Consider the following 27,290-nt stretch of genomic DNA (forward strand, 5'->3'; position numbering starts at 1 on the left):
CAAACACGACTCTTTCCTGCCCCATTTGTGAAGGTTTTACACAGCGCAGACCTTGTCTTTGTCGATGTCAGAGCGCTTTACAGTGTTGGAAAGTATAATACCTACAATTCAACGGTGTACGGTCAGAGAGCAAAGTCACATTCACTTAGAAACCCCCAGCTTCTACACAATCTCTAAACCTCCAGCATGACAGGGGAAAATTGTCAATTCACGTAGCAAAATCATATAGACTTCGAAACTCGCACCCTCATGGATAGCTTCCTGGGTAATAAAGAAGGAAAGAGTTTATGACATCATCTGTTGACTTTGTTGTTGAGCAAGAAAATCGGACTAGGCTTGACTCAGGAGTTAAATGTACCTGAACCATTAATAATAATAATGCATTGCTTTCTTGAAGCAGGGCATGCTTGTTGTTCTGGGAGCTGGGGGAATGTGGTTTTGGATTCTGAACCTGCACCAGAAAAACATTAGCAAAGAGGTTTTTGTTTATTGAGTTTTTGAATTTTTAGACTAAGCATTTCTTTAGTCCTTCCCTTATTTTTCCCAACTATATCTAATTTCCGGTTTAGATATGAGGGAGGGTTGTGGTCGGGGGCTTGCAAGTGATACATGCTCTCCTAAGAATGCATTCTCTATCAGCAGCCAGTTGACATCAGTATGAATGTAGCTCATTCAGTGAGCCTCATTCCAGGCTTGCACAACGCTCAGCTATTTCAGTACCACTCTGTCATTTGAAAGAATTTCTAACCAGTAACATCATTGCTATTTCTCTACTATGTCGACTCAACATATCACACATGCCAAAACAAAACTGCACATTTGAAACAGCAAAACGTAAACAATGTCCAATGCACAATTAGCTTTAGGAGCATTGCAGCCCCACTCCTGTCCAAACCACCTCAACAGTACTTTGTCCTCCCTACTATGGTTTCAACAGTGGTGGAGCTCGGAGGGAGCTCGGAGGGTGCCCGGGGCTACGGTGACCGCTCATTGGCTCTCTTGTCTATGGTGAGCCCCTCAGTCTGCCCGGTGAACTGTGTACTGGGGTTTGACAAAAGCTACGCTACCAACAGGTTAAATTAATATTTAAAATGATATCATGAGCATTTCTTGACAGTTACCGGCTGTATTCTAAAGTAGCTTCATATTATAATATTTCAAGGAACATGTAGTATTGTTTTCAGAAGGGTAGTTACCTCTGACTGGGGAGATAACTCAGGAAACAAGCAAACTCAGGAAACAAGCATTAGCAAAGCCAACAGGTGTAGCCTATGCAAGAGCTATTGACCTTGCCAATGTGTTTCAGACTTGTTATACACAAGTGTGGCTGCTGTTCAGCATGACTAAAAGTTAGTGGCATGGAGTGTCATAGAGTAGAATGGCGAAGAGTGGAGTAGTGTTGTAGAGTGGAGTGGCAGAGTGTGTTGTGAATTGGAATGGCATAGTGTGTAATCAAGTAGAGTGGTGTGCAGTGGAGTGGCGTAAAGTGTTGAAAAGTACAGTGGCATAGAGTGCAGTGGCATTGAATTCAGTGGCATACAATGCAGCATCGTAGAATGCAGTGGCGTAGGTTAGAGTAGTGCATAGTAGATTGGAGTGGCACAGAGTGCTGTGGTGCAGAGTTGAAAGGGGAAGAGTTGAGTGATACAGAGGGCAATGGCGTTGGGTGGAGTAGAAAAGGCATACAGGGCAGTGGTGTAGAGTAGTGCAAAGTACAGTATAGTGTCCTAGAGTGTAATAGCGTAGAGTGAAGTAGCGCAGAGTGGAGTAATGCAGAGTAGAGTGTAGTAGAGTTCAGTGGCAGAGAGTGCAGTGTTGCAAAGTAGAGTTTCAGAGTGCAGTGGTGCGGAGTAGAGTGGCTTAGAGAGCAGTGGCGTAAAGTACAGTGATGTGTAGCGCAGTGGCGTAGAGTGCAGTGACAGAGTGCAATGGCACAGAGTACAGTGGTTAAGAGTACAGTGGCATAGAGAAGAGTGGCATAGAGAAGAGTGGCACAGAGTAGAGTGGTGTAGAGTAGAGTACAGTGAAGTGTCACAGTGTGGAGTGGTGCAGGGTAGAGTCCCGATGCGTAGAGTGACAGTATAATGGTGCAGAATAAAGTGCCATAGAGTGCAACGGTGCAGAGTAGATTACAGTGGCGTACAGTGGATCGTGAAGTGGAGTGTTACAGAGTAAAGTGCATTTACTTAAAGTGTATAGGCATAGAGTGCAGTGTTGCAGGGTGGCATAGAGTATAGGGACCTGGAGTGGAGTTGTGCAGAGTAGATTGGTGTGGCCTAGGCTTGAGTGCTGTAAAGTGGAGTGGTGAAGAGTGCAGTAGAGTAGAGTAGAGTGGCGAAGAGTGCATTGGTACAGAGTAGAGTGGAACAGGGTAGAGCAGAGAGGAGTAGCATGAAGTGACATAGTGCAGTGGCGTGAGTGGAGTGTTGCAGATTTTCAATGGCTTGGTGTGGTGTAAAGTGTAGTGGTGTAGAGAAGTGTGCAGTAGTGCGGAGTTGAGTGCAGTGGGGTGGTGTAAAGTGGAGTGGTGCAGAGTAGTGTAGAGTGGAGCAGTGTAGAGTGGAGCGTGCAAGGTGTGGTAGCTCACTGCCATTACAGACAACACCATTTTAACTGAAATGACCATTACATTTGCATAGGCATACACTTTTACTAATAAACCTATAAAGTGCACAGACGAAAATGTGTGAATATGGCATCACCTCAGTGTAATGATTTGTTTTGATCATATAAAAGTATGTTTCCAACACACTTCAGAAATAACAAAAAAATTGCTCATTCTGATATAGCCTAAAATACTTACACAGTTCATTTAAATGTTGTTGGGTGCTACAAAAAAACATGTCCATACCTGCCCCCAGTATCCAGTCAAATTGTCACATAAATTCTCTCACTTTGAAGTCAGAGAAAGCAAGTTAAACAAGTGCCCTCGGAAGACAGCGCCTGGCATTTGACCTCATCTGACGTCGGTCTTTGAATGCACAGCAAATGGGACAAGATAAGAACACGATTTAAAGGCCTGTTTCCAGAAAACGAGTTCATGGAAGAATACCGTAAATACGATTTAGGCAAGGAGAGAATCGAATCGAATTGAATCTGGACAGCCTAAAGTAAAAAAAGCCAGCAAATGGAAAGCAAGAAAGTGTGAGCAACAAAATACAAAGCTAATAGCAAGCAACATTGCTAGGTCAACGTTCTGAAAATCCCCAGGATGTCTTCGGAATACGCAGACTGCCACGCTGTCTAGTCGGTTTCAACCTGCAAATGATGTAGCTGTTGGAGGGTTAAAGGCTATTCGATAGAAAGCGCCAAGCTGCTGCAAGTGTCTCAAGACAGATGCTCAGAATAAACTGAAGAGATTTACATCTCTAAGGGAACAGGACGTCTGGACGCTCACCCTGCTGCACAGACAGGCATGCTTTTCCAAATTAGTTAAATTTGACCAGCAAGAAAAATAAATCTAGTTTTACAGCCTAGAAAAAAACACTCTTTGCAGTGGAGCACACTTGGGGTTGCCTGGGGAAAAGTGACAATGTTTTCAGGGTCGGAAAATGGATTTCATTTTGCTTGTGCATTGTGCTTATGCTACTAGTGTGGCATTATGAACTGGGTCTCATCAGATATGGGTGGATTGACTCCAGGCCGAGGTCTCAGTGGCAGTGATATATGAAACGATTTCCTCCCTAAAGTGTCTTCACACAGCTCTCATTCACAACACTTTTGAGAGCTTATTACTGGCAGTGTAGTTGCTGTCAGCTTAGTGTTTTGTTTTAGGTCGATAACTCTAGGACACAATCATTATAACGTTTTTAAAATGTATCTGTAGAATGTGTTCAGTTTGTATTGCTTTGTCAATTTGTTAGTTATGGAAATTGTCAGCACCTTGAGGCACACCAGAGATGGTCTTGAGGTGCTGAAATCTTCAGTCATAGAAAATAGAAAAGTAGTACTTTACGCTTCAGTAAAGTGACACACTAACCTAAAAAAAACTATCTTTAACAGGAGTGTTGCATTGATGCTAGAGGTTAAACAAATGACACGTCTTTGAAACACTTTTGGTGTCTGGTGTGCCTTCGCAGCTCGCCCAGCCTTTTTGAGACAAAAGTCCATTGGATAAACAGGCTTAGTTCAAGGAGGGTCTGCTCTACCATACTAACGTGTTGGTGTATTTCCGTTGTGCCATTGTATTAACTGATGACACCAGAGGAGCCTGGCACCAAAACCTGTCCTCTACACTAAATTTAACACTGAACAAAAAATTAAAGATGGTTATGTCAAATGCTTACTGAACAGTGTTATTTTTTACGAAAAGCTTCATTTCCCAATCAAAAAGTAATTTCATATGTCTTACAAAGTTTTGTAAGCATATTTTTTACGTAGTCTGTACTCCATGTTGTGGACTGCATTTAGTCTAGCAACAAGAAGTTAAATTAGGTGCTTGTAGGAAGCTCAGTGTTAAATTAATTGATTTCTAAAGGTACAAAGCAAAATCTTGGAATTTTATTTCCTTTCCATGAAAAAGTTACCTTTTTACTTTACACCTTTAATACTTTCCTTTATCCATAAACTAATCTCTGAGTGCTCCTAATTCAAAAATAAATGCCACGTAGCCCACGACATATGCCACATCTAGAGCCAGTCTTTGACCAATAGCCTACAGCACTTTTCATGCTGGGATTCTTGGTCCCATGTGTCAATTACTGCAAGTTAAACTACATATTTAAGAATGCGGTTAGCTATTTAATTAAAAAAATTAGGAGTTACTGAATGTGCCACACATAATATGGACGGTACAAACGGGGGTGGTGATGGACGGAGTATCTGAATCAATCAAACACTCACACCCAGTCAAAAGATCTGGGTTTAATCCATCACCGTTCTTTAGCCCACTCTGCCAATTCAGTTCAGACATGGCTATATGCAAATCAGTCTGACCCTGTGCCTCATGGGAACAGTCCAGCCCGAACTGCCGAACCATGTCTTCCCTGGACCGGAAACAAGCTTCCTAGGACCGGTTTCTGGCATTCCAGCCGTCTTCAGCCCGGCTTGCTTAAAATTAGTGGCAAAGTGAGCAAGGGACTCACGTCTGAGCATACCCTACCAGACTTATGGCGGCCAAAAGCGGTACAAAAAGGGGTGGTGATGGACGGAGCATCTGAATCAATCAAACACTCACACCCAGTCAAAATATCTGGGTTTAATCCGGCACCGTTCTTTAGCCCACTCTGCCACCCCAGTTCAGACATGGCTATATGCAAATCAGTCTGACCCTGTGCCTCATGGGAACAGTCCAGCCCGAACTGCCGAGCCATGTCTTCCCTGGACCGGAAACAAGCTTCCGAGGAACGGTTCTGGCGTTCCAGCCGTCTTCAGCCCAGCTTGCTTGAATCCAGTGGTGTGGAGTGCAAAAAAACGATGGATTTAGGCCCAGATCTTTGTACTGGGGTGAATGTAAGACATTGTTCTGCATTATGTCCATCAACTGTGTTTTTTGCAATTTTCACCCCGAGTGGGCTGGGTATGCTCAGACTTGAGTCCCAGACTCTCCACATCACTGGAGTCAAGCTATCCAGGCTGAAGAAGGTTGATAGCCAGAAACCGGTTCTTGGATGCTTGAGTCCGGTCTAGGAAAGACATGGCTTGGTAGTTCGGGCTGGACTGTTCCCATGAGACACAGGGTCAAGGCTGATTTGCATATAGCCATTGTCTGACCTAGGGTGGTGTGGAGTGCAAAAAAACAATGGATTTAGGCCCAGATCTTTGTACTTGGGTGAATGTAAGACATTGTTCTGCATTCTGTCCATCAACTGTGTTTTGGGCAATTTTCACCCCGAGTGGGCTGGGTATGCTCAGACGTGAGTCCCAGGCTCTCCACATCACTGGAGTCAAGCTATCCTGGCTGAAGAAGGCTGATAGCCAGAAACCGGTCCTTGGATGCTTGATTCCGGTCTAGGAAAGACATGGCTTGGTAGTTCGGGCTGGACTGTTCCCATGAGGCACAGGGTCAAGGCTGATTTGCATATAGCCATTGGCTGACCTAGGGTGGTGTGGAGTGCAAAAAACGATGGATTTAGGCCCAGATCTTTGTACTGGGGTGAATGTAAGACATTGATCTGCATTCTGTCCATCAACTGTGTTTTTGGCAATTTACACATAATATGGAGCCACTTAGCAGCCGTTTATGGTTATTTATAAAGTTTTATATATCGCGAACATGATCCGTGAGGGTATCAAAACGCGTTACACATGAAATAAGAAACAAGAGAACACCCACAATATAATTAGGAGAGGTAAAAACTGTGTAACTTCCCAAATTAAGGAAGCAACCACCATAGGACAAGTCTACAGGACAATAGACAACAAATGAGTAATAATCATGTGTGAAGATCCAGAGACAAAATGTGTTCATGAGTAGTATTTCAACTTCTTTTTTGAAAGAGGCAGTAGAGGGGATTAGTCTGATTTCAGGTGTTTCTGCGATGAGTCTAGCAGTAGCATTAAGAGAGGACCTTAGAGGCGTCAACTATAATCAAAGAAAGCCACAAAGTGTTGCAATTCAATAGTCCAACCTGGGAATGACTAGGGCTTGAACCGCTGATTTGAAGTCGTCATGGGGGAGGAAGGGTTTTAAATTCTCGTTTGGTGGCATTACTGATGTGCTCCTACATGTTCTGGTTCTTGTCAAGTGTTATTCCCACAGATCTTATAGTGTGGTGAGCAGTTGAGGGCAGTTAGATGCTTCATCCATAAATCAATTACCAGCTTGTGATTGGGTGAGACAATGAGGAGGAATTCTGTTTTGAGAGCATTTAGTTTAAGATGGTTGCAAGTTAGCCAGTTTTGAGTATTTTCTAGTGTTGTGTTGAGGGACCCAATTCTTCTGGGAAGAGATTTTCAAGTACAATTGGGTGTCCTAAGCCTGTGATAATGACTGTTAAAGGATTTCAACATTTCTGCTAGAAGCTCCAAGAATAGTTTGAAAAGAGTAGGTGGGAGAGAGGACCCCTGTTGGGCCCTAAGGTGGCCGATTTGGCATTGGACAGGCACTGGTAAACCTTGACTCTTTGGGTTCTGTTATGGAAAAATTAGGTAAACCACTTTAGGATGGACTGTGAAAACCCCATCCTTGATTCAAGTAAATCTAGTAGACTGTCATGTTTAACTGTATTGAATGCAGAGGATAAGTCTAGGAGGAGGGGAAGTCACGATTTATTCTGATCCAGCATTTTTAGCACACCGTTCACTATGTGGGTGAGCACTGATTCAGTGTTGTGGCCTTGGCGGAAGCCGTATTTGAATTGGCCTAAAAGTTTTAATTGTCCTGTGTGGTTGCAAAGTGAAACCTGGACACATTTTTCAAGAAGCTTCTCCAAAGTGGGAATGTTGAAGATTGGGCAGAAGCTGTTAAGGTCCGAGCGATGTGCATTTGTGTTTTCAGAACGGAATGGAGGTTATCTGCCCAAATTTTAGGCAGTCTGGGATAGTGCCTTGGCTAAGCGAGGCATTTACTATCTTGGCCCAAAGTGGGAGTATATAAGATTTTATCTCCCTGAACATATTCAGTGGTAACAGGTTGATGAAGTGGTTTGATGGTTTCAAAGCAGTAAGAACGTCGCTTTCATTGAGGGTTGTGAATGTATGCAAAGAAGCAGTATTTCAGGGGTGTGCCCTGGGAGATTAGGAGAATCAGCTATTCGTGAAAGAGGAAGGTTAATATGTGGAATAACCGGAAGGAGTTCCCTGGCTAACCGCAGATCATTTTTAACTTTTTTTCCTTCTTGCCCTGGAAGATGGAGGCAAAATCCTTGAAGTTCAGAAGCATGTTGGACCCACTGAAAGAAGGATTAGGTTGATTATTCGATTGTTATTTGACAAGTTCCAAAAACGTTTTAGGGCAGTTTCTAGCTAGATCTACTTGGGTTCTAAAGAAATTTGCTTTAGAATTTCAGACTCATTTATTATAGGTGTTCCTCACCGATCTTAAGCATTTTAGGTGTTCAATGGATAGAGAGAATCTCCAAGCTTGTTCCACCAGCCTCAGATTGTGTCTTTCTACGTTAAGGCTGTCATTGAACCAAGGTTTAGAGTCTTTGGTTGACATTAATTTTAGTTGTAAGGGCGCAATCAAGTCTGGATGTTCAAAATGGAAGAATTGTAGTGATCTGTGAGGACGTGGACATCTACTGTGTCCACCTGGGAAGGCATTATGTTGTTACTGAGGGAAGTCAGATCATTAAGGTTTATGTTCCGCAAACTTCTTTTTCATTGTTTAGGTTTCTTTACTTGATCCTTTTTAGAACTCACAGCATCTGTCACAAGGAAGGTGATACAATGGTGATTTGTCCAGTTGCAAGGGATGATAGATTCAAGTTGGAAGTTGCCCATTTCCGTGATGATTAGATCCAAGGTCTCACCCTTGTGCGAAGTACTGTTACAAATTTGGGTCAGTTCAAGGTCTCCTAGAAAGGTTTTTAAGCTGTTGACAGCATGGTCATCCCAGTCATTCCACCGAACGTTGAAGTCCTAAACGAAGATCTGGGTATCTCGATGACCAACATAGTTGTGTTGACTTCCATGATTTGTTCAATGAATGGTAGGGTGTCTCCCAGTGGATGGTAGATTGTGTGAAGTTTGTAAATGAGTCGTTTGTTACTTGGAATATCAATGCATAGGTAATAGCAAGTGAGAAGAACAACAGCTTATGACTGTTTCACAGAGAGAGTGTTATGGTAGATGCAGGCAACCCCACTGCCAGGCCTGTTAGCTCTATCTAGTCTAATTATGTTGTGACTAGGGGGGGATAAGTGAGCCTAGTATAGGTGCTGAGACATCATTAAGCCATGTTTTTGTAAGGCTCATGTGTGATGATGAGGTCAGAAATATCTTGCACATATCTAACAGCTGATCTGCAATTGAGAAGCATGCATTTCAAGTGAATAGTGGTGTCAACTGAAGGAGACTGTGTGATGTTAATACACTTAAGATTGGCTTTGTTAACAGCCCTGGTGCTGTCTAGGTTCTCTGTGTGGATAAGCAGGAATAGTTTGGATTTGGCCCAGAGTGTCCGTGTCGGTATCGTTAGTAGTGTTTTAAATGATGAGGAGGGCGTGAATGTCACTGTCATCTAGTCACTCGTTCAATCTCCTGGGGTAAGAGGGGCGTTAGGGGAGGATATGGTTTTTCAGGCTCTGGAGAGGAGAGGAAGAGAGGTGGGAAGAAAGCCTGGAGCAGAAGTTAGCGGCTTGGTCTTAGGTATGAGAAAGTTCATCGGAAACCTGGTGGGCGTATGATTGATCACCAGTTCTTTGGTGATGTAAGAGAGACTATGTAGTTCTGCCTTGATTTGAAGAGGAAAAGTGAGATCTTGTCAGGGTTGAAACAAATTCACAAAATGGAAAACAAATTATGGAACAAATAAGTAACAAAAAGAATGGAAGTATCTGACTGAAAAATTAAGTAGACAATGAAGTATTTTTGTAAGAAAGACACATTTTTGTTTGGTAAGAACTGCATGTCCCCTTTAAATCTTCCCCTGAAGCTTCATCTCTTTTAGTACTGAGTTCCACACAAACACTGCTCTTAAAGAATACCAATAAAGTCTCCCCCCATACATTTTTGGGGGGATTCAATGGCCCACAATTACACATCCCATGATCAATCAGTCCCTTTTCATTTGTTTCCAACTTTAACAAAAATAAAGTTAATAATTGCAAGCCTCCGTCTTCCATCCCTCCTTGCTTTTCTCTGACCCATCTGAAGTGGGGGAGAAAACACAGGTTACTCTTTTATTTTTTGTGAGTGCTAACTTGAACTTGCAAAGAAGTGCTTAGGAGCAAAGAGGCCACAGTCAGCTGTTAACACTGTAAACAGGAATGTGTGTTGGTTTCTTACCTCATGTTCTGGTAACTCACCTCATTCCTTATGGAGAGGTCTGCGCCATACAGCAGCAGGGTTTGCATGGCCTTGAAACGGCCAAGCCGAATGGCATCATGCATTGGTGTGTCTCCTTCCTGTGAAGGGCAGAATGGTAAGTGCTGTGTTAATGTTGCATAACAAAGGTTGTGGCCTTTTAATTTGGGCCAATGCACACAAACATGTAAGCATCTATATCCACTGCACCAAGTGAGCAAGCCAACAAAGAGAGGTTCCTGTGATCAGATGGACACTGGGGACATCGGGCCAGTTGGACGAATATCTGGTCGCAAATTTCATCCAGTATATTTGTGACCAGGATGGATTTTTAAAAACCAACAATTGTACTGATAAGTTGGTTGTTAAAACATCTGAATCATAGTGGGTCCCAATTCAACCTAGCTCATGAATGTTGATGAAGGAGGTGGCAAATTACAACACACAACGATCTGAGGCCATCACACGGATGGTGGCATGCTAGGGCCAGCAAACCACCATGTTTGTGACTGGTTTGAAATAAAGCTAACTACTTTGTTTTTAAAGATGTAGTCTATTTAAACGATTTTTTTATTTTTTTATTTTAAGAGTTTCCAGTGGTCCTGTGCACTGCTGGAAACTCTGCAAGAAACACTTTATTCATAAAGATGAAAGATTCCCAAGGGGACCCATTCTATTTTTACATATGTTTTGCATCCCGATATTGGTCACAAAACATAGATAGAAAAGATGCCGATTCAGTAGTTGGAAGGAATGCCTACAACATGCCCTTCCCAGATACCGAATCAGTATCCATTCAGAATCCCATTTTAGGAGTAGGACATTTTTTCCCAGCTCATAAAATTGGATTAGTGCATAGAGAAAAGCATTTTAACAGTCAAAAATGCCGAATTCGAGAGTTTGTATATGGCCCCTTATATCCAGACTTGTGGCATAATTAACAAACTAACTTGCACATGTATATTCCCTGTGTATGTTCAAACTGTTTTTTCAGCATGCAAAGATAGGTTTCAGAGTCACAAAATGTGTATTTATACTCATAAAAACATTTACTCCTACTTTGTTACTTTAAAAGAAATCCATTTATTAGGAGCAACATATTAAAAACCCTGTTTAGTGGAAAAACAACTTAATTGACCTACAGTTTGATGAAATTAGAAACAAGGTTAGGGGACTTTTAGTATTAACTCCTTAAACCGCGGTGGGGGAGTTTTTTTTGAGTGGGCGGGGCTGCATCTGCCAACGGACATGCACAGCACTAACGAGGTAGTGCTCGCGACGGCTGTGGGCCGACGCGTGCACGCAATGGGTTAGAGCTGGAAAAAGAAGTAAGGAGACAAAGGTGACGCGGAAAGGGGTTAAAAGAAGGCATAAGGCTATGAAAGGGAAGCTCACAAAAAAGTGGAAATAAAAATATCACATGTGGGAAAGTATAAGAGATCATTAAAAAAATGGTTTAAAGAGAGAGTTTGGTAGACTATATTTCCACAATAAAAGGGGGTGAGTGTAGCAGTGTCAAAGGAATATGGAGGTGGAGCAGGGAAAGAGGGAAGAAGGTCCTGCAAGTAATCACCAGATGAACAATTTAATTAAAAAAGTGAACTACCACCTAATAATAGGACACAGGAAGATAATGGAGTTGTAGGGAAAAGCCGTCTATGCAAACATTATAGAAAACCCAAAGAAAGGAACACGTAAAAAATATAATGGTATTTACACCTTTAATTAAAAAACATCTAAAAGGCAATTTTGAAATATAGACATTATACCATTTGTTATATAGTGTATGATAAGTAGCATTCACCTTCAAAATGTTGGGCAAAAGGTTTAGAAGAAATTACTTCTCATGATTGATTTTATGGATTTGCTTTTTTAAGAAATTACAAATTCAGATAAACGTTATATGAATTTACATATGAGGAAATGCCTTTAACCACTGCAGCTTCGAAGGAATATTGATGGGAACTTTTGTGAATTATTTAACTCCAACCACAAGAAGACACTAAGTGTCTGTGAAATTGCATATTTTTTGCGCAGCATTGTGGAATTGCGCAAACGTTAGACAAAAGTATGTGAATTCCATGACATGTGCTATACCACCATCTTGCATGACATTTTTATGCGAGGGATACCTACCATAAAATAAAATAATGATATAAAATAAAATAAAATATTGAGACATACCAGCAGGATATTAGTTTGAGCAGAAAAGATATTGTGACTAGAAATTTTCTGCCTGAAACATTTCCCTGCGAACAAAAGCAACATGGAATTGCATAATATATCATTTCATGTATTTTGCAAATTTCACGGAATACAAAATTTGCACATTTTATGGGCATAATTAATATTTCACTCAAGCCTAGGAGAAACTAACAAAGAGTAAACATCTGATTGTTTATGTATTTTGGTCATGAGTTAAGTTGTATTCTCAGTTGTGGGGTTCGCTGCAGTCCAGTGGATTGTGTCTCACAGTATGCAAAGAATGAGACCTGGAAATAAAGTGATGATGATGCTGCTTGGAATTATGGAGTAGGTGCTGGTGTCACAACAAATACCTTATCCTGAGCATTGATGCTGGCTCCACAGCCAATGAGGTGCTCCACGCAGTTGCAGTGACCGGTGCGCACAGAGACATGTAAGGGGGAGCTCCACAGCTGAAAGAAAATAGGGAAAGAGAACTAAACTGCAAGGAAATTAGGACGGTGGTTCGAGTGTAAGGGCATAAGGGTGACAGCACCACAAATGTAAGGAAACAAGAGACCCCTCTTCCTCACATTTTTCTCCCATGTCCCTCACTCCCTTCTTCAGGCATTCGTCCCCTCTCAACTCCCTCCCTCAGCAATTCCAGCCTCACCTTGTCCCTCCTGGTGATTTTGGCACCTCTGCTGAGCAGCTTCTTGAGGATATCGAGGTGTCCTCCTCGACAGGCCCAGAACACAGGTGTGGCTCCAAGCTGTGGTACCCAAGAAACATAATTAAGAATCAACCAGAGGCTCCGTGAACGAGCGATAAAGCGAGCTGAGGGCATCAGCCAACAAGCTGAAAGTGTAACATGTGACTAAGGGATCCTACGCAACACATCAACACAAAGTCAATATCTTCCAGACACTACTTGTTCGTAGAGGTGGTAGTACACTGACACAAACGTGGGCATTTTGGTTTTTATCTGACTCCAAGACAACGTTGCTAATGAACTTGTTTCAAGGTTTGGATCCCTGAAATGCTAAACTAATTTTGCGGTTGAACTCCGGATGTACATGGTTGGCCTACCATCTGAATGAGAACTTGTGCGGATATGTGGCCAGTGGCGTAGCAAGGTGAGGTGGTACCTGGTGCAGAAAATTTCTTGTCGCCCCCCCCCCCACATTGAAATTATTAAAAGAAGGAAAAAAAAGACCCCTAAGGTTTTACCTTTCTGTTTTTTCTTTGTTGCGCATCACTCGTTTTAAATAATAAATATATTTTTGTTTTAAAGTGTCGTGAGCCCAATTTTGTTTTTTAAAACACATATTTTTTGCCATTTTGTCAGCCCCCTAAGTGATGACACACGGAGCGGCCTGCACCCCCCTTCCTACGCCGCTGTATGTGGCTGGAAAGGTCATCTACAATGGGAAGGCAGTGACCACAGTGAACACAGATACTAAAATCAGTTGATTATGGATGCATGAGAGACACAGTAACCTTCGAAATACCGTAGAAAACCACGTTCTTCGAATTAAGAGACGAAAAAAACAAAAATGATAATGTGCTTTTTTAAGAATACATTTTTACACTAAATAATTTGTATTTTTCAAGTTTTTCAAAGATATTACTCCTACACTTACAATGATTTAACAAGATGCTATTGCGGCTCACCCAAACCATTACTTATTAAACATCAAAAACTATTTAAACGCATACTCTTTTAATAAATGGGCAGTGAAAGGAACTTAGGGTCCCGCTTTTTGCATTAAGTTAAGCTGTATTTTTTAAAAAAGATGGAAGAGCGGGGTGCTTGAATCCCCATATCACGTGCATTAAAAATAATGGTTTTATTTGGGGTGGAGAACGAGAGAGAGGCGTTAGGCAGTTTCAGTGTAGGTCTCGTGTCAAAGGTTGGTATCAAATAAAATAATAAATACAAGAATAAATGTTGCGTACTAATGCTAGTCTGCATTACAAACAATGTTTTTTTTATGGGTGCTTAGTGAGAGGTGAGTGGAAGGTACAGTATGTGTTTTCTGTCAAAGATGTGTGGCAAAATAATAATTAAATTAAAGTTAGGCTCTCAAGGTTGGGGCATTGGAAATGGTGTTTCCTTTCACAACTGCTTTCTTTTATAAGTGACATATTGAACCAAGTTTACTATTATGTAGCATGGCCGCTCGTGCAAACTAAAAGAGGTGCAAAGTGCAAGGTGGTGCAAATGACAGAAGTGATCAGCTTTCAGCTCCAAAACATAATTTGCACTGAAAAACTGACACGAACGCCGCACACAATGGATTTATTTCGCAGCGCACAAACTTGTTCATTAGCTATGCAAATGGATGTAAATGAATGGGAACAGCACAAACACCCTAGAGTTTCTAGGTAAAGGGGTGCAACCGAGTAGGAGCATCATAAACACCAAAAGGTGTTCCCAGCAGAGACACATCTTCTAAATAGAGAGTGACCTGGCTTTGTGTGAAAACAGTAACACCAAATTAAACCAGGTGCGCACAGAATAGTCTGTGATTTACCTGTTCGTAAGATTTTATACAACTTGCATTGCATTGAGGTTTGTCTTTGGGGGTGAATTCAAGTTCAAATCTCACGCAACGCAGCAAGGATTGTATGTCCCACAGCAAATTCATACGGGGCATATTTACTAAACTTTCACGCAAAGCTGGGCAGCAAGCAAGTTATTGTGCTGCACGAAAGCAGAGAGCAGAAATGCTCCATATTTACAAAGATATCGAGCATTCCTGCTCTCTCTTTGTGCTGGCAAACTATGTGCAGCCTAAGCTAGCACCACCACAGGCACTCTTGCACTGCTGTGCAAGCGTGAGTGCATTAACCCTTTCTATGCTGATGACGGAACCGCTCTGTCATCAGCTGCAGTAGCGCTGTGCTGATGACGGAGCGGCTCCGTCATGGCCCTGCCGCCGCGCCTGCGCGGCGCGTTCTCTGGAGCGGGCGGGGCCATGATGGAACCGCTCCATCATGAGCACAGCCCAACCGCGGCTGATGACGGAGCGGTTCCGTCACCAGCATGCGGCCGCCGCGCAGCCGCCCCGCCCCCTTGGCGCTGCGGTGGAATAGCCGCCGCAGCGATGTGGTTGAAGGCAGGATTGGTTTTGAGCAGAAAGGGACGTCTTCTTGCACAAAAACAATCCTTATAGACATGTTCCTCTCTTTATGTGTGCTACAGAATGCAGCACATATGGAAAGAGGAAATAGCGAGGAGAAATAAAGATATTTTTCCTTGTTACGCCTCACTGCAAAAGGCATAACATTTTGTTGCATTCCTAGGTTTACTCCCTTTACGTAATCAGGAAATGTAGCAAAATCTGTGGGTGGATCCATGGAAACACCCAAACTCCACCCATGGAATGCCTCCCAGCTTGCAATGTAACACAACGCAGCGCAAGCATCTGCGTGTCGTTATAATACGTTACAAAGCCAGGCGGCGCAAATCGTTCCTTTACTTTGTAAATATTACTGACGCCTTTGCATTGTCCTTGCGTTGCGCAATAAAAGGCTTGATAAATCTGGGCCTTAGCTCTTTTAACATGAGTACGGTCAACTACATCATCGTGTGACCATTAATATACATGCCACTGTCAAATCTACACAGTACTGCACGAAGTATAGTAAAACAAGCCAATTGTTTTTTTTTGTTGTTATAATCAGTTGGCCTTAGAAATTTTTTCTTTTAAATTACCTTTTCAATTTTTTGATTGGAACAATATGCTTTCCTGAGCATATTTTTGTAAATAATTTGCTAACAATTTCTTTTATGCAATATTATTTACCTGGTCTTTCATTTCAAAGTTTTTCCTTACATAGATCGGTTTGCATTGCAAGGACATAGAATCCTACTACCTCTATGGAGAGGGCACACATTGATTGAGGGCCAGGAGCATGAAGGTCAGCAATAGTGCTCATTTGCTGGGTTCTCCTTTTAATGATGATGTTGATTCGCTGGGTTTTGATTTTGAGGTTGCTGCTAGTGGGTGGGTTTTAGTATTAAGGTTCATCATAAAGTTTTAGTTTCATTTTCAGGTTGGAGTGTGGTTTTGGTGATGATGCAGAAGAGCTGGGTTGTGGCACTGTTGGGATGCTGAAGATTTGGACTGTGCCCGTGGTGATGTGCTCGGTTGGATTGTGGTTTTGGTAAACATGTTTTGGCATGTAGCATGGTTTTGATTACTGAATTTTGGAGATACTGCGAGTGAGTGGTGCAAAAAGCCATCTATGACCAGATATGTTGGCAAACAAGATAACCTCCAACTCATAGGTTCCTAACGAAATGGGCTGGAGATAATGAGCAATAAGAGGTATTCACATTGGTACCCCACATAAGCCCAGAGTAAGTTGTGTTTGTGCTCTGTTTACAGTAAATTGGGGAGGTCCACTCTGAAACTTCCTCTGGAGATGCAGTGAAGCTGACGTTGATCCAATGGGACGTGGAATTGAAGCCCTGAGGTGGAAAAGGTGAGTCAGACTGTGGAGGTTTATTCGGGGACCTATACTTGTAAGTGAGGGGATTGTAAACTGCTAACGACCATGCAGGTTCAGAACTCGCTGTCCCTAATGTGTAGTATGTTCCACTGTGAGGAACGTTTTGTGTATTTATCTCACATCATGGAAAGTAAGAAGCCCTGTCATGCTCTAAATAATGAGACCTACAACCTTTAATGCCAACATCAGTGAAGAGGTCCTGGCAGATTTTAAATCGGGGTTTAGGTGGGACGGCTCTATAAAGAGTGGTCTTTCAAATACATGAGTGAAGGTTCTGTGTCATCAATGTTATGTTTAAGAAGAAAAAACAGACAAGCACTCAGTAAGTGAGATCAGGTGCCCTTTACATGATATGTTTTATTAAATGGAATGACAGTCAGCACCATGTACTGGAACAAATCCAGCTAACGTCCTCATCTGAACAAAAGCTCTTTGTTACTCAATAAGGGTGCTCAGTCAAGTTTGATTTCAATTATTCAAAAGGCAGTTGTATTTATCAATCGGTTCAAGCTTCCTTTGACCAAGGAAACACATATGGGTGTAATTTTTCCTCTTCAAGGCACATTACTTGTTTATTCCCATGTTTAGACATAGGTGGTCATGTTGAGTAGAATCACAGTTGAATGCATTATCCTTTGCATTCCGGTCCATGTCCTGTTGCAGAGTATACAGCTCTTAGTTGATTCTAAAGGATATAATGCAATACCATATACACATTGTTCATTGCTATTGACTGGGGAACCTTTGGGTACATTTCAGGTTACCCTATGATTGCATAAATAAGACATCAGAGGTGCATGTAGGTTGATGGCAATTAAAGAAAAAGGTGAATATAATACCATGCCAGTTTGACTTTGTAGTGCACAGGCAGCATTGCAACATATCTTGGACAAGGCATTCTAAAATGTCCTTGATGTATCTATGGTGATTTTATTTTTGCAATATTTTGGCCTACTCAAACTTCAAAGAAGCTACAGATGTGTGCATATATATTTTACAATGTCTGCAAGAAGATTCCCTGTGTGCTAAACTAAAGAAAGGCGAATTTCACATCTAAACAGTTTAATGTCTCAGTTCTCTCTCCAGTATCATATATGTACATAGGACAAGTAAAAGTTGCCATCTAACATTGTCAAAGACTTTATTGTTTCTTGGGCTTTGCCAACTTTCGTCGAAAATATGTTACCAATTAGCTCTTTCAGAGTCACAACTGACCCGGTTTCCTAAGATGAACTTACAATTTATATAGTGCAGAAGGAAAAATGATTGTTTTAGAAAGTTAGGGAGTTGTCCTGTTCTTCACTTGTGTAACAGAAACCAGGCAGTTCAAAGAAGTTTCACTTGGGTACTGCTATCTCCTTTAAGTATGAGAGTAACACTGTTTAAAGTACGAGAAGACGAAATGTATAATACGACTCTAGCTCAGTGCATGGTAAATGGACAAGCATAACTGGATCTGTTTCCCGGTGAAAGACTTTAAACAAGCATTTACAATGCAACGGTCTCGCCTTTGCAAAAGTTAGAGCTATTGGCATTGTAAATGACAACATTTTTATGTATGTGTTGCTTTTGAAAACAGATAAATAAATGGCATTGTCATTTACAATGCCAATAGCTTGATCTCTAGCAAATGCGAGACGTATTGCATTTGCATTGCAATAGGTCGCGTATTTAAGCGAGTTTGAGCTATTGACATTGCAAATAACAATGCGTTTTATGTGTTTTATTTATGTTTCAAAAACCAAAACATAAATAAAAGGTCTCTCACACATCTTTCTCTCTCACACTGCTGTCTCTCTCACACACACAGAGCCACACACACACACAGCCACACACACACACACACACACACACAAAGAGCCACACACACATTCTGATTACCTATATTGTTTGTGACTACTATTTTAATGTATTGAACACCTATAGAAATCCAAGTAACTAAGCTGAAAATGCTGGGACTGAGAATCGCATTGGGTGGCGGGTGGGGGGGGAGGGGGGATGAAGGTGTTTACAATTTCTGACGATGGCCAAAACCTGTACTATTCCTGATAAACATGGGGGCGGGGAGGGGGTGTAAAATGCATATGGTGAAGTATGTAACTGCACATGTGTGCATTATGTTAGTGTGTTTATAGGTGACTGGGGGTTGCACCTCTGTGGGCCTTTTGGGTGTTTGTGTGCGTTTGGTGTCTGATAGTGGGCTGTCAGTATCGTTATGAGTAATTGAGAAAATTGAGTCGTGTAAGAACGTAAGTAGTGGTATGTGTGTTAATGTCTGTTTGTGGGAAAGATAAAAAAAGAGCTTTCATGATGGTGTATGTCGTTTGAATGTGTCTGGTTTGAGAACAATGACATGTGACAGAGTGCATGTGATACAGAGAGGGTGTGTGTTTATGTTTGTGCAACTGTGCAGCCTGTGTGTGAGAGTGCATGTGCGTGTCTGTTTGTGTGATATGACAGAGATGTCACAGATATGTGTAACAGGTGGCAGTACATTCATTTTGTTAAAACCATGTGAGAATGTTTCTTATAATGGGGATGTCAGTGTACTTTGTACGGACTGTGATTTTACCTGATTTAGTAGGTAACATGACGTCTGTATTGAATTGTAGGCCCAAATTGTCTGGCACACATGAGAAGCGTGTCCATTGCCATCGAGTGACCTTTCCTCTCCACCTCAGGAGCGCGCGTGTTTACCTCTTTGGTGCTGTCACTGTGATAAGAACGTGCACTCTTGAGTTGTTGGATGAATGACTAGCGCTTGCAGTGATGTAGCACCCTTCACGGAGCCCAGCAACACACGTGTGGGCTCCGCTGGGGCCGAGTGCACCGAGCTTCACCCCGCGCCTCGTGTAGCCCGGGGGCAGTCATATGTATTATACAATTGGACGACCTCTCTTCAGCGGGACCGTGAAAGGAGTATAGATGTGCACCACGCGAGAGAGGCAATAATCAGTCTTATTGAAAACTTGCCTGATGCTCAACCAGCTGAATGAAAGCGACGGACTGCTGTTACCGAAGATCAGTCAGACATGAGCTTCAGGAGTAGGGATCTTGTTCAGGGAAAACTTTCCAATTTTAGAAGGTATGAAAACTTCACACGGAAGTGGGAAAAACAGAAGAATAGCTGGAGATGTGTTTACCTCTTTTGGTGCTGTCACTGTGATAAGAACGTGCACTCTTGAGTTGTTGGATGAATGACTAGCGCTTTCAGTGATGTAGCACCCTTCACGGAGCCCAGCAACACACGTGTGGGCTCCGCTGGGGCCGAGTGCACCGAGCTTCACCCCGCGCCTCGCATAGCCCGCGGGCAGTCATATGTGTTATATAATTGGACGACCTCTCTTCAGCGGGACCTTGAAAGGAGAACAGATGTGCACCACGCGAGAAAGGCAATAATCAGTCTCATTGAAAACTTGCCTGACGCTCAACCAGCTGAATGAAAGCGACGGACTGCTGTTACCGAAGATCAGTCAGACATGAGCTTCAGGAGTACGCATCTTGTTCAGGGAAAACTTTCCAATTTTAGAAGGTATGAAAACTTCACATGGAAGTAGGAAAAACAGAAGAATAGCTGGAGACTGACTGGAGAGAAGTCTCCAAAGACGATACGAACCTGCGAAATCACACAAAAACAAGGCACAACAACGGGAAGGGGAGGATAGAGAACATGGACAACTCCTCGGCGAGAGGGAGGGTGTGGGGGCGGGACTTAAAAAAAGAGACAAACGCCCACGAATCGAGTCGTGACGGGGGAAAGAGTGATTGACAACTATCTCTTCCAATGGCTAGCCCCCATTTATGGAGCTAGCCAATGGAAGAGAGAGGCGGGACAAAGCCCCGTACTGTCTAACATAAGATTTCGCCTGCGCGAACACTGCTGCGCAGCGGACGCCAGGCGAAACCTAAAAACAGAGGATGCATGGAGGAAGCACAGTGTAAAGGAAGGGAGAATTAAAACTGGGGGGAAGAAAAGATATAGTAGGATTATTAGTGGGAACAATCAAAAGTGGAGAAAATCATATCCATGAGCAATTTCAGAATTATTTGCGGGATTAAAATTCAAAATTCAGTAGTTACACTTTTATGAAACTGCAGGAGATTGAGGATTTTCATTTCCACAGAATGACAACAAAGGGTCATTAGGTACGCAGTTCAGAAGGGAGTGCCTTTCAGATTGAATGAACCACTCCTGTGAAGGATATTTGCAAAACCTATTTGGTTAAAAAAGTTAGAGCTGGATATGGAAGTCGGCACAGGAGAAGGGGGCATAGAAAGCAAGGGAATGAAGTTGAGATATTCCTGTGTGCTCCGCTCCTTGTCTGCTATAATCGCAAGTCGTCAGTGCCTTCCAATGTGGTCTTGGACGGAAAACAGCACATACCTGAACCCAAGAGCCCAAGGACAGCTCCTGTAATTATTCTTGCCTCAGAGATAATGGTAAGCCCTCACAAGCTACATGGCCACGGACCATAGGACAGCGAGTGGCTGCAAATGTTGAAGAGTCTCCCGGGTGCTTGTCTGCAGCATGTGTGGAGGAGGAGTAGGGGAATCGATTCCTTGCAGTGCCAGGAGCTGAGAATTATGGTGCTGCCAGAGATACTCCAAATACACCAAACAAGAAATTCTGGAGCCAGAAGATTGAGGAGCAGGTAGAGACTGGGATGAGATTGGAGGCGCAAATACAATGGAGGTTTTAGGAGGGTGGGCAGAAGGTCTCCAGTTCCTCCTGGGATTTTTGATTGAGAAGGGTTTGTTGACTATCACCATAGCGGGTAAATTAGCTGGGGTAGCTTTTGCAGGTGCCGGTGAAGTTTTTAGGCATGTGGATGGGGCCAAGTTTACGGCATCACAGGTGTTGAGGATGTTGAAAAAGGCATTAAGTGCACTGGGATACCCAGCCCAGGAGTTTGCTATGCATTCATTCAGTATTGGCATGGCGACGGTAGAGCACAGGGGGTAGACGGCAGCAGAGATCAGGCATGTGGGGAGATGGAAGTCAGACTGCTACCAGCTAATTGAGAATGGGATGGGTTTTTCAGGATCTCCATTAGTGCTGCTGTTTTTAATACTAGGTTGCATTGCGGGTCCGGGAAGAGGAGATAATAGAGGTGTGGATATGTGGGCATTCCTTCGTTAAACGGGCGGCCCGGCATGCGGAAACCAGGGGAGGTGGAACACAGCTTGGATCTCTAGAAACAGGTTCAGCTGAACTGGTTTGGTAAGGGGGCATGCATTGGCTTGAGTTATTGCCCAAGTTAAATTTGTTGACAAAGGGATGCCTCTGCCCAGCCAAGTTGCTCCTGCATTTGGGCAAGAATGACTTGGTGCAGATGAAAGGACTAGTACTCTTTACGAGTATCAAGGCTGATTTGCAGATCAAGAGTTTATGGGCTGGTACCATCATGGTGTGGACTGAGTTCTGAGCAAGGAGAGCAGCGATAAAATCAGGTGCCATTGAGAGGGTGTAGGAAGCTGGCTCAGTATATGGTATGTCACTAGGTGGTTATACCGTGCACAGAGTTCAGGGGTTCCCCAAAGTATACAGGGCTCAATATAAATCCCAAAGTGCTCTATTAGTGGTAGAGTGGGCGAGCAGCCTTAGGCCTAACACAGAGGAGTGTAAGACATTTGTTGCACAACATTGACCAATAATGGGCACGATACTCAAAAAGGAGATCCACACCAATTTAAGAAAAATAAGCTTTGCTTGTTCTATATTTTAGGATCAAGATCTTCTAAGTAAGGTAAGTACGTTTTTAAATATAATTACTTTTCACTTTCAAAAGTCCACACTTAGAAACATTTCTGAGCTGGTCAATATTATCCTACGGAGGAAAACAATAGTGCAGTTATATGGTTAAGTATCACACTTTCAGTGGTTCCGAAGACTGTAACTGTAAGTGTGATACTTACCTGTATAACAGCATTATTGTTTTCAGGTCAGCAAGGATCAGGTGAGTACCAAAACTGCACCCCCAGCGGCACAGAGGCGGCCGGGTGTAGAGGTCAAAATCCGAGTACGGCCAATGGGTTTCAATGAAGACTGCGGGGTGCTCAAAGCCACATTGCTTGCAGGTCAGTAAATCGGTTGCAGGGACCAAGCTTTGGAGGTTAATTCAAGCACGGGGAGGGCCACAAAGCAGCACCAAACATACACCACCAGCGGCATGGGTTTGGTCGGGTGCACGGAGCAAATTCAGCATCGGGTGTCCAATGGCTCTCAATGAGGATTCTGCTTTTGGCAAACAGGCTGCAGGAGTCGCACCAGAGGTTGCAGAAGGGTGACCAATGACAGCAGAAGTAAGTAGAGATGTACGTGGTCGTAGGGGCACCATCGATTCAGCTCACCAAGGCGGCATGTCTTCAGGTGCAGGGGAGCCTTTTGACGTCGAAGTCTTCTTACTGAAACCGGTGTTGTCAGGGGGAGTCACTAAATTCAGGCTGCAGGTGTTGTCAAGGGGTCCAGGAGGGATCAGCCAATGCTGGACTCAAGGTTACTGGACCGGTGAGCCACTCAGACTCAGGTTGCGGGCGGTGGGTGCAGAGTGGGCATGAATCGCAGTTCCAGCTGGATCCGGAGTCCTTGTAGTTTGATTCTTCTGAACTGGGCTGCTGTTCTCTGGAGATCTGGTCTTTGCTGAAGAGCAGGCAGTCTTCCTTGGGGTTCTGGAAGTTGCTGGCCATTGGACAGGCATTGTCTTCTTTTCAGAGTCTTTAAAGCTGGAGACAGGCCGGTAATAGTCATCTTCAGGATTTGCTGCACTGCGTCTTCTACGTCCTACTACTTCGTAGGTTGAGGGAATCTAGTTTTAAGGTCTGAGCAACAGAACCCCATTTTCTCACATCGGGCAAGACAGAAAGGGAAAAGTGAGTTCAAAATGTTTTGCAAAGCCGAAGGACTGTTTTTCTGGAATATGTGGACATATTTTACGAAACTGTGGAGTATTTTCGTGCTGTTGTGGTGCACCTCTTATTATTCTGGGTTGAGTTATACCTGATGCAAGTGAGAAACATTTTGACAAGACTGTTGCACATGCCAGTGGGGATGTGGAGTCTTTTCAATATTTGGGGGTGGGGCATAAAAACGCTGAAGGTTTTTCTGGTGGTGGTTGGTTACACAAGTTGAAACGTTGGTCAAGTTAAGACCCAGTCCAGGACATGGGGAAAATGTTTCTGAAAGCAAAGAGAAGGCAAACGTGGTGCATGCACGATGGTTAGATGCGGGGAGTTTGAGTGAGGAAAGTGTGATTGGGCTTTTAGTTTTGTAAAGAACTACTTAGGGGAGGGGGCAAAGGATGGATTGTTATTAGGATGTATAGTGAGGCCGGGTTTTGTGAGTTAGTAGGTAATACTTAGCGCCAAGGTTTATGTATTTAAGGCTTGCGCACCTGTTTCATTAAAGCAGCTTTTTCCAAGCTATCACGTTGTCCATTGTTCTTGTATGGGCCATCCCACCCAATGGGGACTTTTGAGGGGGTAGGCAGAATGCCCAACCCTCCCGGGATCCTCAGGCGGGTGGTAAGGTCTGAGTGCAAAGAGGGTAAGTGATTGCCCGGTGGGCGCATGTAATCCCACAGGGCATATAGTGGGATTACATGTGGCCCTGGATGACATTTTAGTTAACAGGCACACTGGCAGGTGAGGGTCACTTTGTTCATTTTCCCACCTTCCCTCCCTAGTGTCAGGCTCTTTTTAGATTTGGTGGAGCATTATCTTGTCTGGGGTGTTTTTTGTGCAGTTACTGGGGGGAATGTTTATGGGTTTTTGGTGAACCAGGAGTGCAAGGATAGGTTTATTTGTTAGTAGTCACTGATGATGAGCAGGTACTTTGGCAGTTGAGTACACAAGTTGAAAGTTATTGCAAGAAACGTTTGTCAGGTTGAAACCCAGTCAAGGATACGGGGGTGTTTCTGAATGCAATAAGAAGTCACCATTGGTGTATGCGCATTGATTAGATGCAGGGAGTTTGAGTGAGAAGAGTTGTGACTGGGCTTTTAGTTTTGTAAAGGTTTACTTAGGGGAGGGAGGAGATGGATGGATAGTTATTCAGATATATAGGGAGACCGGGTTTTAATGGTTAGTATGTAAGCGTAGCGCAAACTTTTATGTATTCAAGGCTTGTGCACCTGTTTCATTAAAGTGGTCCTTTCCACACCATCATGTTGTCTGCTGTTCTTGGATGTGCCATCCATCTCGACGCAGAATGGACCCAGTGTTGATTGCAGCGGTGTTGGATAATTTTCAAACAGTCGTGAGGGGATGCCCACCCTCAGCTGAGGTGGCTTATGAGGGAGAACGTGGCCCAACAAAACTGTGAAATGGATTTTTAAGGCGGCAACTCATGAAGGCGTCACACCAGTGAGCATCATAATTTGAGAAAAGAGGCCTACTGGAGTGTGCCTACCCACGCATTTCAAGTAAGAAGTGTTAGAGCTTGAGGAAAGTTAGAGACTGCATGCTGCTGAGGGTCACAAGACTGCAACACAACTGGGGTGAAGGGTGGCCAAAGGGCCCGAGTATCTATATCACAGGACAAACTGCCGGTAGAAAAGACAGCCTAACTTATCTCTAACTAAAACCCCGCCATCAGGGCAGACAAACCTCCAAAAAAACGGAGACAGTGTGTAATCCCCCAGGAAAGCACTGTTCTACAGGGCTCTACACTTGTAATAGTCAACGTGCATAACTCATGAGGCCTAGCACACCTCTGCAATCAATATCCCTCCTTACCTAATGACAGTGTTCTCTGCCCTCCTTGATAATTGCTGTCAACAGAAGTTGAAGAGAAATCTTGATTAAAGAGATCCTTCCTAGCAAAGCTGTTGAATGCGACAAGCAAGACAAAGTGCTAGCTTTCAACAGATCCTCCTCCAATAAGGTGGCAGAATCTTCTTAGGGGCCCAAAAGCTCACAGGTGTACCTGCATCAGTTGCTGAAAGACAACTTGAAAGAGCTCAAACAGGACGTAGCCAAGTGACATACTATAGAAAATGACCTTGAACACTGTGGATGATAAGCCTGAAGAGGTTAACTACATAAACTCCAGGTCTTGATCTTAGAAGAACATAATAAAGATTTAGACCTGAAACAAAAGGCTAATGACAACAGATCAGGGTGTAACATTGTCAGAATCCGAGGTCTCCCACGAAGAGTGGAAGGTCTAAACCTACAAGCATTTGTGCATAGTCTTCTCCACCACATACCCAAGTGCCAAGATGGCCTGCCTATCCATCTAGATCGAACTAATTGGATGAATATGGCAGGGGAATGCAGAGAAACTCCACCTGCCATTTTAACTAATGACAGTGTTCTCTGCCCTCCTTGATAATTGCTGTCAACAGAAGTTGAAGAGAAATCTTGATTAAAGAGATCCTTCCTAGCAAAGCTGTTGAATGCGACAAGCAAGACAAAGTGCTAGCTTTCAACAGATCCTCCTCCAATAAGGTGGCAGAATCTTCTTAGGGGCCCAAAAGCTCACAGGTGTACCTGCATCAGTTGCTGAAAGACAACTTGAAAGAGCTCAAACAGGACGTAGCCAAGTGACATACTATAGAAAATGACCTTGAACACTGTGGATGATAAGCCTGAAGAGGTTAACTACATAAACTCCAGGTCTTGATCTTAGAAGAACATAATAAAGATTTAGACCTGAAACAAAAGGCTAATGACAACAGATCAGGGTGTAACATTGTCAGAATCCGAGGTCTCCCACGAAGAGTGGAAGGTCTAAACCTACAAGCATTTGTGCATAGTCTTCTCCACCACATACCCAAGTGCCAAGATGGCCTGCCTATCCATCTAGATCGAACTAATTGGATGAATATGGCAGGGGAATGCAGAGAAACTCCACCTGCCATTTTAACTAATGACAGTGTTCTCTGCCCTCCTTGATAATTGCTGTCAACAGAAGTTGAAGAGAAATCTTGATTAAAGAGATCCTTCCTAGCAAAGCTGTTGAATGCAACAAGCAAGACAAAGTGCTAGCTTTCAACAGATCCTCCTCCAATAAGGTGGCAGAATCTTCTTGGGGGCCCAAAAGCTCACAGGTGTACCTGCATCAGTTGCTGAAAGACAACTTGAAAGAGCTCAAACAGGACGTAGCCAAGTGACATACTATAGAAAATGACCTTGAACACTGTGGATGATAAGCCTGAAGAGGTTAACTACATAAACTCCAGGTCTTGATCTTAGAAGAACATAATAAAGATTTAGACCTGAAACAAAAGGCTAATGACAACAGATCAGGGTGTAACATTGTCAGAATCCGAGGTCTCCCACGAAGAGTGGAAGGTCTAAGCCTACAAGCATTTGTGCATAGTCTTCTCCACCACATACCCAAGTGCCAAGATGGCCTGCCTATCCATCTAGATCGAACTAATTGGATGAATATGGCAGGGGAATGCAGAGAAACTCCACCTGCCATTTTAACTATAGTTCATTTTTTTATGAGAAGGAAGAAATAAAGACCCTGGTTCACTCCGCTGACTGCATCACTTTTAAGGACCACAAACTATCATTACTCAGGGACTTTGCGAAGGCTAAAACGGCAGGATGTGTGTGGGCTAGATCATTAACATGGCCATGTGTCTTTCTCTCTTGTTCGGTGTGCACCTTCCATTCACACAGAGTACAAGTGATCGCACTATGCATGAGCTGCAAGTGTGTGGAATTGG

General features: G+C 43.2%; 1 protein-coding gene across 1 annotated transcript in view; it reads right to left on the reverse strand.

Moving 5' to 3' along the window:
- ANKRD23 (ankyrin repeat domain 23) overlaps nucleotides 1-27,290 on the reverse strand; it is a 131,356-nt gene that overhangs the window by 43,531 nt on the left and 60,535 nt on the right. The window contains exons 6-8 of the mRNA XM_086943353.1: nucleotides 12,767-12,865; nucleotides 12,468-12,566; nucleotides 9,912-10,010 (exon numbers count right to left, since the gene is read on the reverse strand). Coding sequence (XP_086799479.1) covers nucleotides 9,912-10,010; nucleotides 12,468-12,566; nucleotides 12,767-12,865 — 297 coding nt within the window. The remainder of the gene's footprint in view (nucleotides 1-9,911; nucleotides 10,011-12,467; nucleotides 12,567-12,766; nucleotides 12,866-27,290) is intronic.

Source organism: Lissotriton vulgaris, chromosome 11, assembly GCF_964263255.1.
Source record: "Lissotriton vulgaris chromosome 11, aLisVul1.2, whole genome shotgun sequence".
NCBI classification, from domain to species: Eukaryota; Metazoa; Chordata; class Amphibia; order Caudata; family Salamandridae; genus Lissotriton; species Lissotriton vulgaris.